This window comes from Leptodactylus fuscus, chromosome 9 (genome assembly GCF_031893055.1).
Source record: "Leptodactylus fuscus isolate aLepFus1 chromosome 9, aLepFus1.hap2, whole genome shotgun sequence".
In the NCBI taxonomy this organism is placed as follows: Eukaryota; Metazoa; Chordata; class Amphibia; order Anura; family Leptodactylidae; genus Leptodactylus; species Leptodactylus fuscus.
In genome coordinates this window covers 34,233,983-34,248,851 of record NC_134273.1, presented here as the reverse complement: position 1 = coordinate 34,248,851, position 14,869 = coordinate 34,233,983, and the positions used below count along the sequence as shown (strand labels likewise).

At 44.9% G+C, this 14,869-nt stretch overlaps 1 protein-coding gene across 1 annotated transcript in view; it reads left to right on the top strand.

Moving 5' to 3' along the window:
• Positions 1-14,869, top strand: part of LOC142217834 (uncharacterized) — a 123,968-nt gene that overhangs the window by 11,344 nt on the left and 97,755 nt on the right. Inside the window, exons 8-18 of the mRNA XM_075286154.1 lie at positions 568-703; positions 1,450-1,564; positions 1,844-1,956; positions 2,199-2,366; positions 4,304-4,522; positions 4,782-4,839; positions 4,935-5,077; positions 9,452-9,601; positions 10,134-10,313; positions 13,031-13,094; positions 14,070-14,863. Coding sequence (XP_075142255.1) covers positions 568-703; positions 1,450-1,564; positions 1,844-1,956; positions 2,199-2,366; positions 4,304-4,522; positions 4,782-4,839; positions 4,935-5,077; positions 9,452-9,601; positions 10,134-10,313; positions 13,031-13,094; positions 14,070-14,863 — 2,140 coding nt within the window. The remainder of the gene's footprint in view (positions 1-567; positions 704-1,449; positions 1,565-1,843; positions 1,957-2,198; positions 2,367-4,303; positions 4,523-4,781; positions 4,840-4,934; positions 5,078-9,451; positions 9,602-10,133; positions 10,314-13,030; positions 13,095-14,069; positions 14,864-14,869) is intronic.

Genomic DNA, 14,869 nt, shown 5'->3' with positions numbered 1-14,869 from the left:
TATTCAATCTTTTATATCCTTGAAGTCCTTTTTCCATGTAAATACTTAGGCCTGGTTCACATCTGTATTCGGGTTTCCATCGATGGAGTCTGCTTGGGCCCCCCCCCATTCCCGAACGGAATACCGAACGCATTGAAAAGCGGTTAGTGTAGAAACCACATGGATCCCATATACTATAATGGGATCCGTGTTTTTTCTGTGCGGTGTCCAAATGAGTCATGTTGAGAGAAAAGTAGTGCAAGCAGTACTTTTCTCTACACATGATTTACACGGACACTGCGTGGAAAACACACGGACCTCACTATAGTCAATGGGGTCCATGTGGTTTCTCTGCTAACCGCTTTTCAATGCGTTCGGTATTCCATTCTGGGGGTCCTCAAGCAGACTCCCTGAATGGAAACTCAAACGCAGATGTGAACCAGGCCTTATTTATGTTCCTCCACAATGTTGTGTCTAGTGTTGGGTCTTTAGGATTCTTCATGGCGGGATTGCCATCGTTATCTTCATCCATTTTGTGGATAGTTGTCCATTTCCTTCTTTCCTTTCTTCTCTTCGTGAATGTTATAGGTACACATATGGAGAAAATGTGCAAGGAAATGTGTCCCTTACCGTTTGTCAAAAAAAGAGACGAATGTACTGGTGGAGAACAATGGAGAAGAATGATGATGGGAAAGATGATATCTGCTATTCCTACTCTGCCAAGGTAAGGAAGGCAAAGGACAGGTTGCTCTACAGCCTTAACTTTTAGAAAAAAGACATGGGTGGCTAAGCCCAGTATTATTGATTTTTTTTTAGTGTATATTGTGAGCCCCCTCACAATGTACATTTTTTTTCCCTATCAGTATATCTTTGTAGAATGGGAGGAAATCCACACAAACACGGGGAGAACATACAAACTCCTTGCAGATGTTGTTCCTGGCGGAATTCGAACCCAGGACTTCAGCACTGTAAGGCTGCAGTGCTAACCACTGAGCCACTGTGTTGCCCCTCAGTATTATTGATTTTTTCCTTTATTTCCTCTATTAGGGTGCATGCACACTACGTAACGCCGGGCGTGTATGAGAGCCGTACACGCCGGCGTTACAGCAGGGCTGCCGAACACTTCCCATTCACTTCAATGGGAGCGCTCGTAAACGCCGCTGTTACGAGCGCTCCCATTGAAGTGAATGGGAAGTGTTCGGCAGTCTGCTGTAATGCCGGCGTGTACGGCTCTCATACACGCCCGGCGTTACTCAGTGTGCATGCACCCTAACTGAGGTGGAACACAAGCTCCATTGGAATGAAACATCCCTGACAAGTGACAACTGTGAGACTGTACAGGGTCTAAGTAGTGTGACTAGTAATGCAATGAACAACAAGGGAATAATTAAAATGTGCTGTTAATGGATCCACGTCAGACAGTGCACCAAATGGACAATGAGTTCCTCACATTGACCTTACTGTTCACAGACTGAAAGCTGCGGGAAACTAAAGTCAGTAGTGAATTTATCTCAGTTTCGTCTTCGAGATTCAGAGTACGAAAGACAACTTAAGGTGGAGGCGTCTGTGGAAGAGGAAGGGACAGGTAATAAGACAATCTTCTGTGCTACAATTAAAATGGCTGTCCAGACAAAAAAAAACAGGGAATCCTGTAATGTATAGTATATTACTCACTCAATCCCCTGCCTTTCCAGTACTACTCCTTTGGTGGTCACTGCTGGTCTTTGTTTACTTTGCTTTACTGCCATACATGTAGGCATCACTACTTAGGCCTGTTATTAGCTGCAGTGCACACATGGCTATACAGCACATGACCGCTTCTAGAGGATTTTGGTTGTTTCACTACATTTCTTTTTCCTTTAAGATGTGAAATTCAGCGCTCCTAGCAAAATCATTACCATTCAGTCCCAGCTCACCAAGCTGTCATTTAAAGACACAAGAAAGTATTACCAGCCCGGGGTCCCATACAGAGGCAAGGTGAGTGGAGAATGACTACCTACAGCATGTCTTGCTCCGCAGCACCTGCCCTGTCCTGCATTTTCCTGGAGAAGGTGGTGCAGGAGAATACAGCACTTCTTGCCAGGTTTAGTCACTTCTTACTTGTTAGTTGGTAGTAACGCTTTGTAAACCGCTTTTTGTTATGGGATGCTTCTCAAAAATAGGTATTTCCCAGAGTGGAGGACCCCCTTGCATAATTTTTTGTGCTTTCTCATCCTCAGTTGGTATTGGAGTCTTTTGATGGAAAACGTCTCAGTGGTAAAACTGTTCAACTCAGCATCAAAGTGAATGGAGGAAATGAGAAAGAGAATTATACAACTAACTCTGACGGGGAGATCTCATTTCAGTTGACTACTTCAAAATGGGGCAAAGGTTCTGTTTCATTAGAGGTAAGTCAAGAGTAAACCACACCAGCCAATCTAATCTGGAAACCCTTCCTACAGAGGATTGTACCATAAAGTCGTTTCTTGAGTAGTTCTTTAAAAAAACAAATGCCCACTGAATTAAGGTAAGATAATTTGACAGCAGTGGCAGCCCATACCTTGCCAATCCTTGGTTATGTCTGCTTCTGATACATGTATACGCTCCTAACTCCCATTGAAATCAATGGGAGAGTTTACGGCGCGCAAACTCTCACACGCCGTATACGTGCCAGATCATGCGGCATGTTACATCGTGTGAATGCGCCCCTACTGTGCATTGTGGAATGTCTAATCATAGCATTGCAATGGAAAAATCCATCGTTAGCCCTCAGCCCATGCTCTTAGTGATTCATTTCTATTGGTAACATGATTTCTGAGGAAGCTTGTGACTGTGCAGAACTTATGTGTGGGTGAGTTGGCGATCAGAACTACTACTTTGACAATAAAGCTCAAGCTGAATCTAAAATATTTGGAAAAGTCTTAGTGGAAGTCTGTCTATACAGATGTTCCTGCTTCTCTTGAGACTTGACCATTGACACCATTTATCAGTATGGTGTGTTTATGTGTCAGACTGGGACTGGAACCCTGATTTTGTCTTAAAATTAGTGCAGCAACTACTGTAAACCACTTTTGTGCTACACGTGGCGTAACTAGAAATGTTGGGGACCCATGGCGAACCCCCGCCAAAGACCCCAACTGACCAACATCCCCATCCGCATCCCTGCACGCACTATAAGGGCCCCTTCACACGGAGTAAACGCGCCGCGCATTGTGGCGCGTTTACGGCGCGTGTACGCCGCGTTTTTTTACGGTGCGCGATTACGCCGCGTTAGCGCCGCGTAAACGCGGTGTTAACGCGGCGTAATCGCGCACCGTAAAAAAACGCGGCGTACACGCGCCGTAAACGTGCCACAATGCGCGGCGCGTTTACTCCGTGTGAAGGGGCCCTTATGCTGCATTGTGGCCCCTGCACACAGTATTATGCCCAATAGTGGCCCTTGCACGCAGTATTATGCCCCATAGTGGCCCCTGCACACAGTATTATGCCCCATTGTGGACACCCATGAACAATTATTGTACTCTGGGGCCTTTTCAGACTCCAGAGTATATCAGAGCCCAGGGGAGGATACAAACATAAAAACAGTGTTACTTACCTCTCCCTTGCTCCGATGCAGTCGCTGTAAATGTCTGCCATCTTCAATGATGTACGGGACTTCATTTGAGCCGAGCTTGCTTTGTGATGCATAATGGCGCAAGCCCGGCCCATGTGATATCAGGGATGTCATACAAGTAGGCCTGAAGCCTGCCTGGAGCTATGAGAGGTAAGTAACACTGTTTTTTATGTTCCCTCACCTGTCCTGGGCCTCCGATCATTATACTCGGGGGTCTGAAAAGATAGAAATAATAATAGTATTTGTGGGGCTCGCAGCCTCACTTCTGCTCATAGCCTCCACAGAAGGAGAAGCAATGGTGGCCATGAGTAGGAGCCTGGATCGGTAAGTAAACGGGAACTTTAACGGCCTATTTAAAAAACAAACAAAAAAACCCACAGCGTTAGCGGCTGTCGCCAGGCCCCCTAATGTCCTGGGCCCTGTGGCAGCCGCTACCGCTGCTACTCCGGTAGTTACGCCACTGTATACGGCAGTAAATGGCCAGACTAGTGCAGTGATAAATCTGTCGGACTTCCCTGTATCTGAGTAGGAATCTACACTAGTTAGGACCTGGCACAGATTTATGATAAATCTGTCAGGCCGAGTTGTCCCTGCCTTGGACAACCCTGGTCGCTTCCATGTTCCACTCAGAAAACTAACGTAGATAAGTCCACCATGTAATGTGCGTTAGTGATATAGAAAGTGGTATGATGGATGCAATTCTTTTGTTACTTTTTGATTTCTTTATTTCAGGCCAACATTGATGAGAAAAATGAACCCTACAGCCCTAACATAGTGCCCATACGCTACGGCTCTGCCTATCTCTACCTTCAAGACATATATGTAGCGACCAATAGTTCAGTGTACATACACCCGGTTAAGAGCTCTGCGCAGTGTCATGAGAACGTCACGGTGACTGTGGATTACACCCTTGAGGAGCAAGAGAAAGAGGACATTGACTTTTTCTATTTGGTGAGAACAAAAAAGATTTTAGCAGAGATCTTATCAATGTACATTTCTGAGAGCTTTTTATCTAGAAATTTTCATTATTCAGTGATACATAAGACTAGACTGGTAATAACCCATATGAAGGCCTGGAAGATACGGGCCAGCACTGGGGAATGTGCTTTTCTTGTTTCAGTGAAGCTATAAGACCGGACAGTCCCTTTATATATGACTACTGCAGATGTACTGTGAGTATGTGACAGATATATCTTTCCTGCTCTTTCAGGTCCTTGTCAATAACAGAGTTTCCCTTGGAGGCCAGAAGAAAGTGAAAAAGGCAGACTGTACGTCCTCTCCTATGATCTGCAGTTCAATGATATATCTTCTAGGTCCTGATTTCCTCATAGATCTAACTTGTAGATATTCTCTGACTTTGCAGCTCTCTCCAGCTCCTTCCAGTTCCCGCTTCCTATTGTTGATATTTCTCCATCTGGAAAGTTATTGGTTTTCATGATGTCCCAGTCTGGTGGAATCGCTGCAGATATAACAGAGGTCGAAGTGACAGCTTGTCTGAAACATATGGTGAGTGTTTGTCAAGGGCTGAAGGCGACAAAGGCCTATAGGGGAACTCTTGAACAGGTCACTGCAGGGTCGGACTGGCCCGCCGGAGCACCGGGGAATCCCCCGGTGGGCCCCAGGCCCCGACTATATAGAAGCACTGGTCAGGGGCCCGATCGGGATGTCAGGGACTGGTTCGGGCCCCTGTCCAGTGCATTTGCATTGATAAACTGAGCGATGCTGCTAGTGGCAGGGGCTGGAACAGTAAGCTCGGGGCCCCAGGCTGCTGGCAGCGCTGTAATGAATAAAGAAGCCCGGCTGCTGCAGTTTCCCAGGGCCCCGACACTTACACAGAGGGGCCTCCTGCCAGTGCAATCTTAGGAAGCGATCTCTCTGCAAGCCGGGACTTTCCCCCCTCCCCCTCCCAGCAGTGAGTCATCGTTTACATCGGCCCGTGTGGGGACAGAGGAGTCTGCTGCTGCTTCACAAATGTGAGTATATTTTTTTCTTTTTTTTGGTAAAATGTAATATTTAATATGTATATGTGTACATTTGTTTAACCCTTAAGTGCTATCATGGTGTCTATCATACACCACTACCATACACATATCACTATGATAGACACCATGATAGTACTTAAGGGTTAAAGCATGTGTCTTGTATACTGTGTGAGGACTGTATGTTTGTATACAGGTATGTGTGTGTATATACAGCATTCTATAATAATGTGTGAGTGTATGTATATATGTTAGTATATATGGTATATATGGTATATGAATGTATATAAATGTGTATATGCTAGATATATATCTATATATAGATAGATATCTATATATATTTATATATATATAGATATATATATATATATGTGTGTGTGTGTGTGAGAGTATATATGAATGTATATGTATGAGTTTGTAGGTAACTGTTGCAGTTTTTGGAAATCGCAGCACTTATACCTACGGAAAAACCTATAGTGTCCCTATAGGTATAATGGAAGCAGAAAGTCCTCAGAGCAAACCTCTGTGGAGTTTCTGCAAAAAGCGCTGCAGGAAAACTGACATGTTGCCGCCGGGGGTTTTCCCACAGCGCTTTTTTGCTGTGGGACGCTGTGTTAGGTCTTATCCTTATAGTATAATGTACAGTATATTGAGATGTTAAGGAGGAGCTCTTACCACCTGGGGCACATGCGGTTTTATATACCGCTAGAAAGCCGACAGCGCGCTGAATTCAGTGCAGCTTTCCCATTCTGTGCCCCCGGTGAAGAGCTATCGGTCCCGGTACTGTAGCTCTTCACTGTCAGAAGGGCATGTCTGACAGTCAGTCAGGAACGTTCTTCTTCCCAGCAGCGCCAGGCAAATGGGTTGATCCAATTCCTGGACAAATCTTTAAAGGATTTATCCAACTTTATAATATTGATGGTCTGTCCTTAGGATAGGCCGTCAATATTACATCTGTGATGAAACAACAGCCAGGACCTCTGCAGATCAGCTATTCCAGGACAGTGCGGCTATAGGTAATGGTAACATTTCTAGGAGCCATGCTGATCACTTTCCATACAGAGTGTAGCAATAGGTTTAGGTAGTGTGTTGTTGCACATTGTATGGCAGGTGAGCAGCATGGCTCCCAAGATGGTATTACCTTTAGCTGCCCTGTCTCGGCATCGCTGGTCTGCAGGGTCCTGGTGGTGGGCCCCTAGAAACAATTCCACTGGTGGGCCCTAGACACCCCAGTCCGACCCTGGGTCACTGTATGGAAGATATGGAAACATAGAAGTGTTCATTAATGGTAAAGTAACTAGTGATTTAGGACATTGACAAAATAATGGTGACGTAACTAATGGTCGAAGGATTAATGGTAAAGTCTTTGATGTCCCATTAATGGTCAAATCTCTGTGATTAGTGTAGTGAGGGAGCTATCAGTAAAGTTCCTGATGAGCTTGTGTACTGCAGAGGTAAATCGTGAAGTCTCTGGTAGCTTATGGCAATGAAGGAGTCCTGTCACTCTTCCACTGCACATGCACTTGGTGTCTGGTTTATCCACAGTAAGGCCCAGTTCACATCTGCATTTGGGTTTCCGTTCGGGGAGTCCACTTAGGAACCCCACAAATGGAAACCTATATAAATAAAAAAGCGGTTATCTAAGGAAACCTGCTGAACCAATAGACTATAATGGTTTCCACACAAAACATTCAGAGAGAAAAGTGCATAAACCACATAATGTACAAACAACAACTCTAAGTTTATAGAGACTCCATATATAAAAAAAATAATACTAATAATTAGAGATGAGCGAACAGTAAAATATTCAATATTCGTTATTCGTTTTGAATAGTCGCTCAATATTCGACTATTCGAACAAACCCCATTATATGGGGAAAATGCTTCGTTTCAGGGGAACCCACAATTCGACTCAGGAGGGTCACCAAGTCCACTATAACACCCCAGGAAATGATGCCAACACTCTGGAATGCAACTGGGACAGCAGGGGAAGCATGCCTGGGGGCATCTAACAAGCCCAAGTCACTGTATTACGTCGGGATCCCTGTCAGCTTGCGATATGCGGGAGCTTACTTTTTCCCATAGGAATGTATTGACCAGCATTGATTGGCCGAATGCCATACAGAGTACGGCATTTGGCCAATCAATGCTGATTCTGCCGGAGGCTCGTCTGTGAGGAGGCAGAGTCTAAGATCGGTCCACAGTAGTCTCCATTCTAGTCTGATCAAGATGTAGCAGCATTGAGTGCATGCTGTGCTCTGCTACACCCTTAGATGCAGCAGAGCTGAGAGTGTGCTGAACCCTGCTACATATGAGATGTAGCAGCGTTGAGCGCACGCTGAGCTCTGCTACACCCTCAGATGCAGCAAAGCTGACTGTGTGCTGAACCCTGCTACATCTCAGATGTAGCAGAACTGGCTGTGACTGGAGTATAAGACATGATGTAACAGCAGAATAGTGACTGCAGCTCTAGAGGTGACTGGAGTATAAGACATGACGTACAGCAGAATAGTGACTGCAGCTCTAGATGTGACTGGAGTATAAGACATAATGTAACAGCAGAATAGTGACTGCAGCTCTAGAGGTGACTGGAGTATAAGACATAATGTAACAGCAGAATAGTGACTGCAGCTCTAAAGGTGACTGGAGTATAAGACATAATGTAAAAGCAGAATAGTGACTGCAGCTCTAGAGGTGACTGGAGTATAAGACATGATGTACAGCAGAATAGTGAATTTATGGGACTGGAGTATAAGACATGATGTACAGCAGAATAGTGACTGCAGCTCTAGATGTGACTGGAGTATAAGACATAATGTAACAGCAGAATAGTGACTGCAGCTCTAGAGGTGACTGGAGTATAAGACATAATGTAACAGCAGAATAGTGACTGCAGCTCTAGAGGTGACTGGAGTATAAGACATAATGTAAAAGCAGAATAGTGACTGCAGCTCTAGAGGTGACTGGAGTATAAGACATGATGTACAGCAGAATAGTGAATTTATGGGACTGGAGTATAAGACATGATGTACAGCAGAATAGTGACTTTTTGGGAAACCTTTTAAAGTTAGTCTGTCACGAAAACCCAGCATATCAAACTAGACTCACACTTATGTTTTTTTCCCTGTGGGAATCGACGCCCTAAAGAGATAAGTGGCAAAGACTTCTTTAGTCCAAAAAGCTCACTTGCGTATAGATAAAATCTATATAATGACAATGAAGGCACTGGGCAGCCATTCACAAGGGAATGAACACTATTTGTTTCAGGTGATCCAAACCTATCTGTGGGGCTTGGTTGATATACTGGTTTCTGGTCATAGACTCTTTTTAAGGCTAAGTTCCCACATTTCTTTCAACCAAACCCAGGCGTGGCTACAAAAGAAAAGAGGAAATATATAAGAAACTCTTATACTTCTCCCTTCTGCTCAATCCACTCTTGGCTTTGGTTAAAAAAATGCAGCAAAATCTGCAAAAAAACAAATCTTCTTTTCTACAGTATGGGGTCTTAGGCTGCGTTCACACGGCGTAACGCGCCACTCATTCTGACACGTAAACACGTGTCAGACTGAGCACAGTAAAACAGAATCCCATTGTCTTCAATGGGTTCGGTCTTATGCGCGCTACCCATTGAACTCAATGGGAGGCTTTTTTACCTATTGCTTTCGATGTGATATGCGCGTACTGCGCATTGAAGTCAATGGGATTCTGTTTTACTGCACTCACTCTGACACGTTTACGTGTCAGAATGAGCAGCGCATTACTCCGTGTGAACGCAGCCTTAGCCTAACTCCATCATGTCTGTAGGATGGGAGTCTTCCTTTTTAAATGTTTTGCTTTGTCTACTGTAATTCTTGGGCTATTGAGGCTGTACATTCTACATTATGTGTCCATTGTCTCATAGGTCAGTCTTAGGTTTTCGGAAGAAGAAGTTTTGCCAGGTTCACCTGTTCAGCTGCATCTTCAAGCTAATGGTGGCTCCATGTGTGCGCTACGTGCCGTGGACAAGAGTGTTGTGTTAATGAAACCTGAAGCTGAACTGACCGAGAAAAAGGTACTGACATGCCATACATTGTATATGAAATCATACAAAAAGAGGTGCATTGGCATGGCTTAGCCATTTGCTACTGTTCAATTTGATCTGTCAAAGGCTCAGAACTAAAGGGAGAAGCTTAATCCATCAGATCTCCACTTCTCAGTACAGAGGAACTTGATCTGCTTCATAGATACAATAAAGAAGATTTACTTACCTAATCTATTCTGATATAATTGATGCCAACATATTATTTTATACAAAAATATGGAAATAATACATTACATTAGAAATAATAAATAGCAATATCTTAATAATGACAAAAATAAGGACGATAATGATACTATAACAATACTACTAATAGTAATAATATTAAATATTACAATTTTTAAACATTTAATATATTTTTGGGTGGAAAACAGAATCCTCAGTCACCCAGTGTAGCTCAATGTAGTAATAATAACAATAATAACTATAATTATTATTACTAATATTTGATATAATTTTGCTAACAATATAATAATGATAATTTCTATGACTTTTATGTTTACAGATACAGAATCTCGTGCCTCGGAAAAGAACCTATATGTATTCAAATAGATATGACTATGAATATTGCTACAATAAAAAAACAGATGTTGTTATTAAGAGCAGTGAATACGATGATGAGGATAGTTTGGATTGGTGGGATGACTATCCAGAGAAAAAGAAGGACTTCCTAGACATTTTTCAGGTTGGTGTCTCCATATCCTGAAAATATGGACAGTAACACTTCTCTTCTCTATGTTTAATAACATTTTCAGTGTCCTGTTCTTATCCTGTAGAGTATATATGGTATATATGGTAGTTTTGTATTAATTTCCTTGATTTTTTTATATACTGTATGTACACTGCAATGTTATGCTTAAGAGAAGCTAGGTGGAAATCTCATTACCTGCCAATATTCTCTATCTATTGTAAGCCGATGGCTGGTCAGGTAATGGAGGGGGTGTACATCTCACCCAGACTACTAAGGTGGGTGAGATGAGAAAACTCCAGAAGGAATGTTTGTTCTCAGCAGACAACTGTCGTCTGCTGAGCATTTTGGTAAATGCTCAGTATTAGGCTGAATATTTAGGAATGGCAGGTAGGTTGGTAGTGGAACCTGTCATTCTACCCCCTCCAGTCCACACTTTGGGGATGTTCTGGCAGCGACTCAGCTGCAGAGAGTCTGCTCATCAAGGGAGCTTAAGAAGCCAACTCCAGCAGCAGACTTTAGGCAGAGCTTGGATGGAGAAGCCAACAGACAGGTCATATTTTTGGAGCTGTGTCGTGAGTGATTCTACTGGCTTTTGGATTTCTGTTATTCATTGGGGTAGATGACGCCATCATCCACCTTCTTCACAGAGCTCTCTCTCACCTGGAGAAACCCAGGAACACTGTGAGAATAATGTTCTTTGATTTCTCCAGTGCATTCAACACCATTCAGCTAGGGCTATTGAAGGAGAAGCTGAACCTTGGTGGAGTGGACCATCACCTATCCAACTGGATACTAGACTACCTGACAAACCACCCTCAGTATGTGAGAGCCTGGGACTGTGTGTCTGACACTGTGATCTGTAGTACGGGGGCACCACAAGGTACAGTTCTTGCCCCATTTCTCTTCAAACTGTACACTGCTGACTTTAGGCACAACTCATCCAGCTGTTACTTACAGAAGTACTCCGATGACTCTGCTATAGTAGGCCTTATCACTGATGGTGACGATAGGGAATACAGAGACTTAAACTGGGACTTTGTTGAATGGTGTCAGCAGAACCATCTCAGGATTAATGCTGGGAAGACCAAGGAGATGGTGGTGGACTTTAGTAAACGGAGAAGTGCTCCGACCCCGGTGGAGATCCAAGGGACATGCATTGAGATAGTCAGGACCTATAAGTATCTGGGTGTGCTCCTCAATAATAAACTAGACTGGGCTGATCACCTGGAGGCGCTGCACAGAAAGGGTCACAGCAGACTCTACCTGCTCAGGAGGCTTAGGGCCTTCTGAGTCCAGGGGCCACTCTTTAGGGCCTTTTTCAACTCTGTGGTTGCTTCAGCCATCTTTTTCGGTGTGGCTTGCTGGAGGAGCACTATATCAATCAGGGACAGAAATAGACTTGACAGACTGATCAGAAGGGCCAGGTCTGTTCTGGGGAGCCCCCTGGACCCAGTACAGGTGGTGGGTGACAGAAGGATACTGTCCGTGGTGACCTCCATGTGGGAGAACAAATCCCACCCCATGTATGGGACCTTGATGGCACTTGGCAGCACTGTAAGTGACCATCTGCTTCACCCCAATTGTGAGAAGGAGCGCTATCGGAAGTCCTTCCTTCCAACCACGATCAGGCTACATAATCTATATCAGACCAAGTGAAGATCACCCCGCACAGAAAACTAAATGATTATGATTATGAAGTCTTCCTTCTTTCTTCCTCTGTTCCTTAGCTGCTATGGACTCCTAGTATATCTTCTCTTCTCAGCATATGGGTGTCTACCTCCGTAATATATTACTGTGTATTATCCTGTATCTCTACTACTATGCTGCTGTAATATACTGAAATTTCCCCACTGTGGGACTATTAAAGGATTATCTTATCTTATGTTATCTTATGTTGGGTGTACATTAACTCTCAGTGTCTGCTCTTATTCTGTATATATGGACACTGCAAATTATCACTTCTTTTGTGCTATATGCAGGGTGTAATTCTCAATATCTTCTTTCATTCTGTATATATGGACACTGCACAGTACTACTTTTCTTATCCTGTTTCTTGATTATACAGTCATTTTCAGTATATGCTCTTAGTCTGTACTGTATCTGTTGTATGATTGGTGCACAGTACAACTTCTTTAGTCTCAGATGCTAGGTGTAATGCACAGTATCTGCTCTGATTCTTTATACTGTATATACGTTATACGTATACACTGCACAGTACTAGTTCTCTTGCTCTGTATGCTGCGTATTAACTTTCTGCATTTTTTCCATATATACTTGGGCTTAGTACCATGTTTTTGCTCTGTGCCCTGGATGTAATTCTCAGAATCTGCTCTTATCCTACATATACTGTATAAACTCTGCACAATACTTTTTATCTGCATGCTGGATAGAATGCTCGGTATCTGCCCTTATTCTTTATAGATGTACAGTAGAGTACCACTTCCAGGCTCCTGGATGTAGGATACTATTCTCTACATCTGCTCTCATTATATATATATATATATATATATATATATATATATATATATAGACACTGCACAGTACCACTTCTTTTCTCCTGTATGTAGAATTTAATTCTCAGAATCTGCTCTTCTTCTGTGCATATGGAAACTGCTCAGAAGTCAGGACTACTTCTTTGTCCTCTATTTTGCAAGGTGTCTTCCATGTTTTGTACATGTATCAGTCATTCTTATCTATTTTTGTCTCATCAGGAAATGGGTTTTTATGTTGCCTCCAGTTGGAATATTGTCGCTCCAACCATCTGCATACGGCGCCGTAAGTAATCTTTGTAGGATCATACTATTATTGATTTGAGCACTGCCTGTAATCCTTGTGTTGACCAGATGATGCGGTAAGACCTCAGATCGATTTACAGTGCTGCTAGTTGACCTTTATTCTAAAATGGTGGACCTTTATCAGAAGAAATATATTAACATTCTAAACATTTATTTATTGGGGGGCGTGGCTTGCGCATGGAGCTGGACGGCCGCGAGTAGATAGAGCTCCGTCCCGAGCCGGCCTAATTATCCTGCTCCCATCCTGCATTCCTGGTGCCCTGGACCTCCTGACTTCTGCTCCTTCCCTCCTGTGCTGGACCATCCGTCCGGGGGCCTCCGTGGCAGCGCTCCTTCCCGGCAACGCGTCTGTGGGGTTTGCGGCCTGCTACCTCTCCACGAGGCTGTCGGCCATCTTCACCACTTCCGGTGCGGCGGAGCAGCGTATTCCTCCAGCCGCGGTCCGGGTCCTACGGCGGCACGTCTTCCAGCCTGCCTGCATACAGGCACAACAGGCTCCTGCTCTCCCTGAGACCCTGGCTGCCTTCGGTTCACCCGTCGGATCCTGCCTCCTGACGTCGGCTGGTGAGTGCGGCCTGTGTTGGGAACCAGCTTCTGCACTGCCCCCCTGCCTGCACTTGTACCGCTGCCCTTCCACTGGTGTCTCCCAGCCTGCTTGCCTTATGACCCTCAGCTAGCTCCTCCGGTCAGTCTGTTGGGGTCTGCTAATTGACTGCTTGATCTGCCTGCTGCCCGCCTGTGCCCCTACCTGCGGTACCTTGGTGTCCCATCCATCTCCTGCTCGCCTAGCCATCCTGCTACTTCTTTATTTCTGGTGTTCCTCCTGACCACTGGGTAGCCTATAATGGACTATCGCTTCTTTTTATATTGACTGCCTGGGTTTGCCTATACTTCCCGCGGTGACTTGCCCTTGCGAGCTGGTACTGTATAACCGCCACCATACCTACCTCCGCAGCACGCAAAAAAGGCGGCAGTAGACTCTCCCAGATGAGTCGCCCGCAGTCCACCTCTACCAATGACCGTCTACAGAGGTTTGCTAGATCTGCCACCCCCCCTGCCCCTGTCTCACCTGCTGCCTCTCCTTCTGGCTCTTCCATGGAGGATACTGAACCCACCCTGAAACAAGTGACTGCCCAGTTGCTGGAAGCGATCCAAGCCGGCACTTCCTCCCTGACTGGCAAAATTGAGGAGGTTAAGATTGACCTCGGTCTGCTTCGCCAAGATTTTCAAACTCTACGGGGCAGAGTGGGCGAGGTGGAAGATCGCATTTCCCAGGCTGAGGACTCTTTACAGCCCCTCCCTGCCAAAATACAGGAGTTGGAGCGGGCGGCAAACCTCTGGACGCAAAGAGCGGACGATTTGGAGAACAGACTGCGTCGCAACAACCTTCGTATCCTGGGTCTTCCGGAGCGGGCAGAGGGCGCTGACCCTCGTTCCTTTGTTGAAAAGTGGCTGCGTGATACTTTTCCGGACGCTCAGTTTTCATCGATCTTTGCGGTTGAGAGGGCCCATAGGGTCCCCGCCAAACCTCCTCCGCCCGGAGCACCTCCACGCCCTCTGCTGGCCCGACTGATCAACAGTACGGATCGTGATGCTACTTTGCGAGCTGCACGCCAGGCCGGGGAAATTAAGTTCAATGGAGCCACGGTGGCGATCTTCCCTGATTTCTCGGCTGCTCTTCAGAAGACCCGGGCATCCTTTGTGGCCGTCAAGAGACGATTGCGTGAGAAGGCTATCCAATATTCCATGGTATAC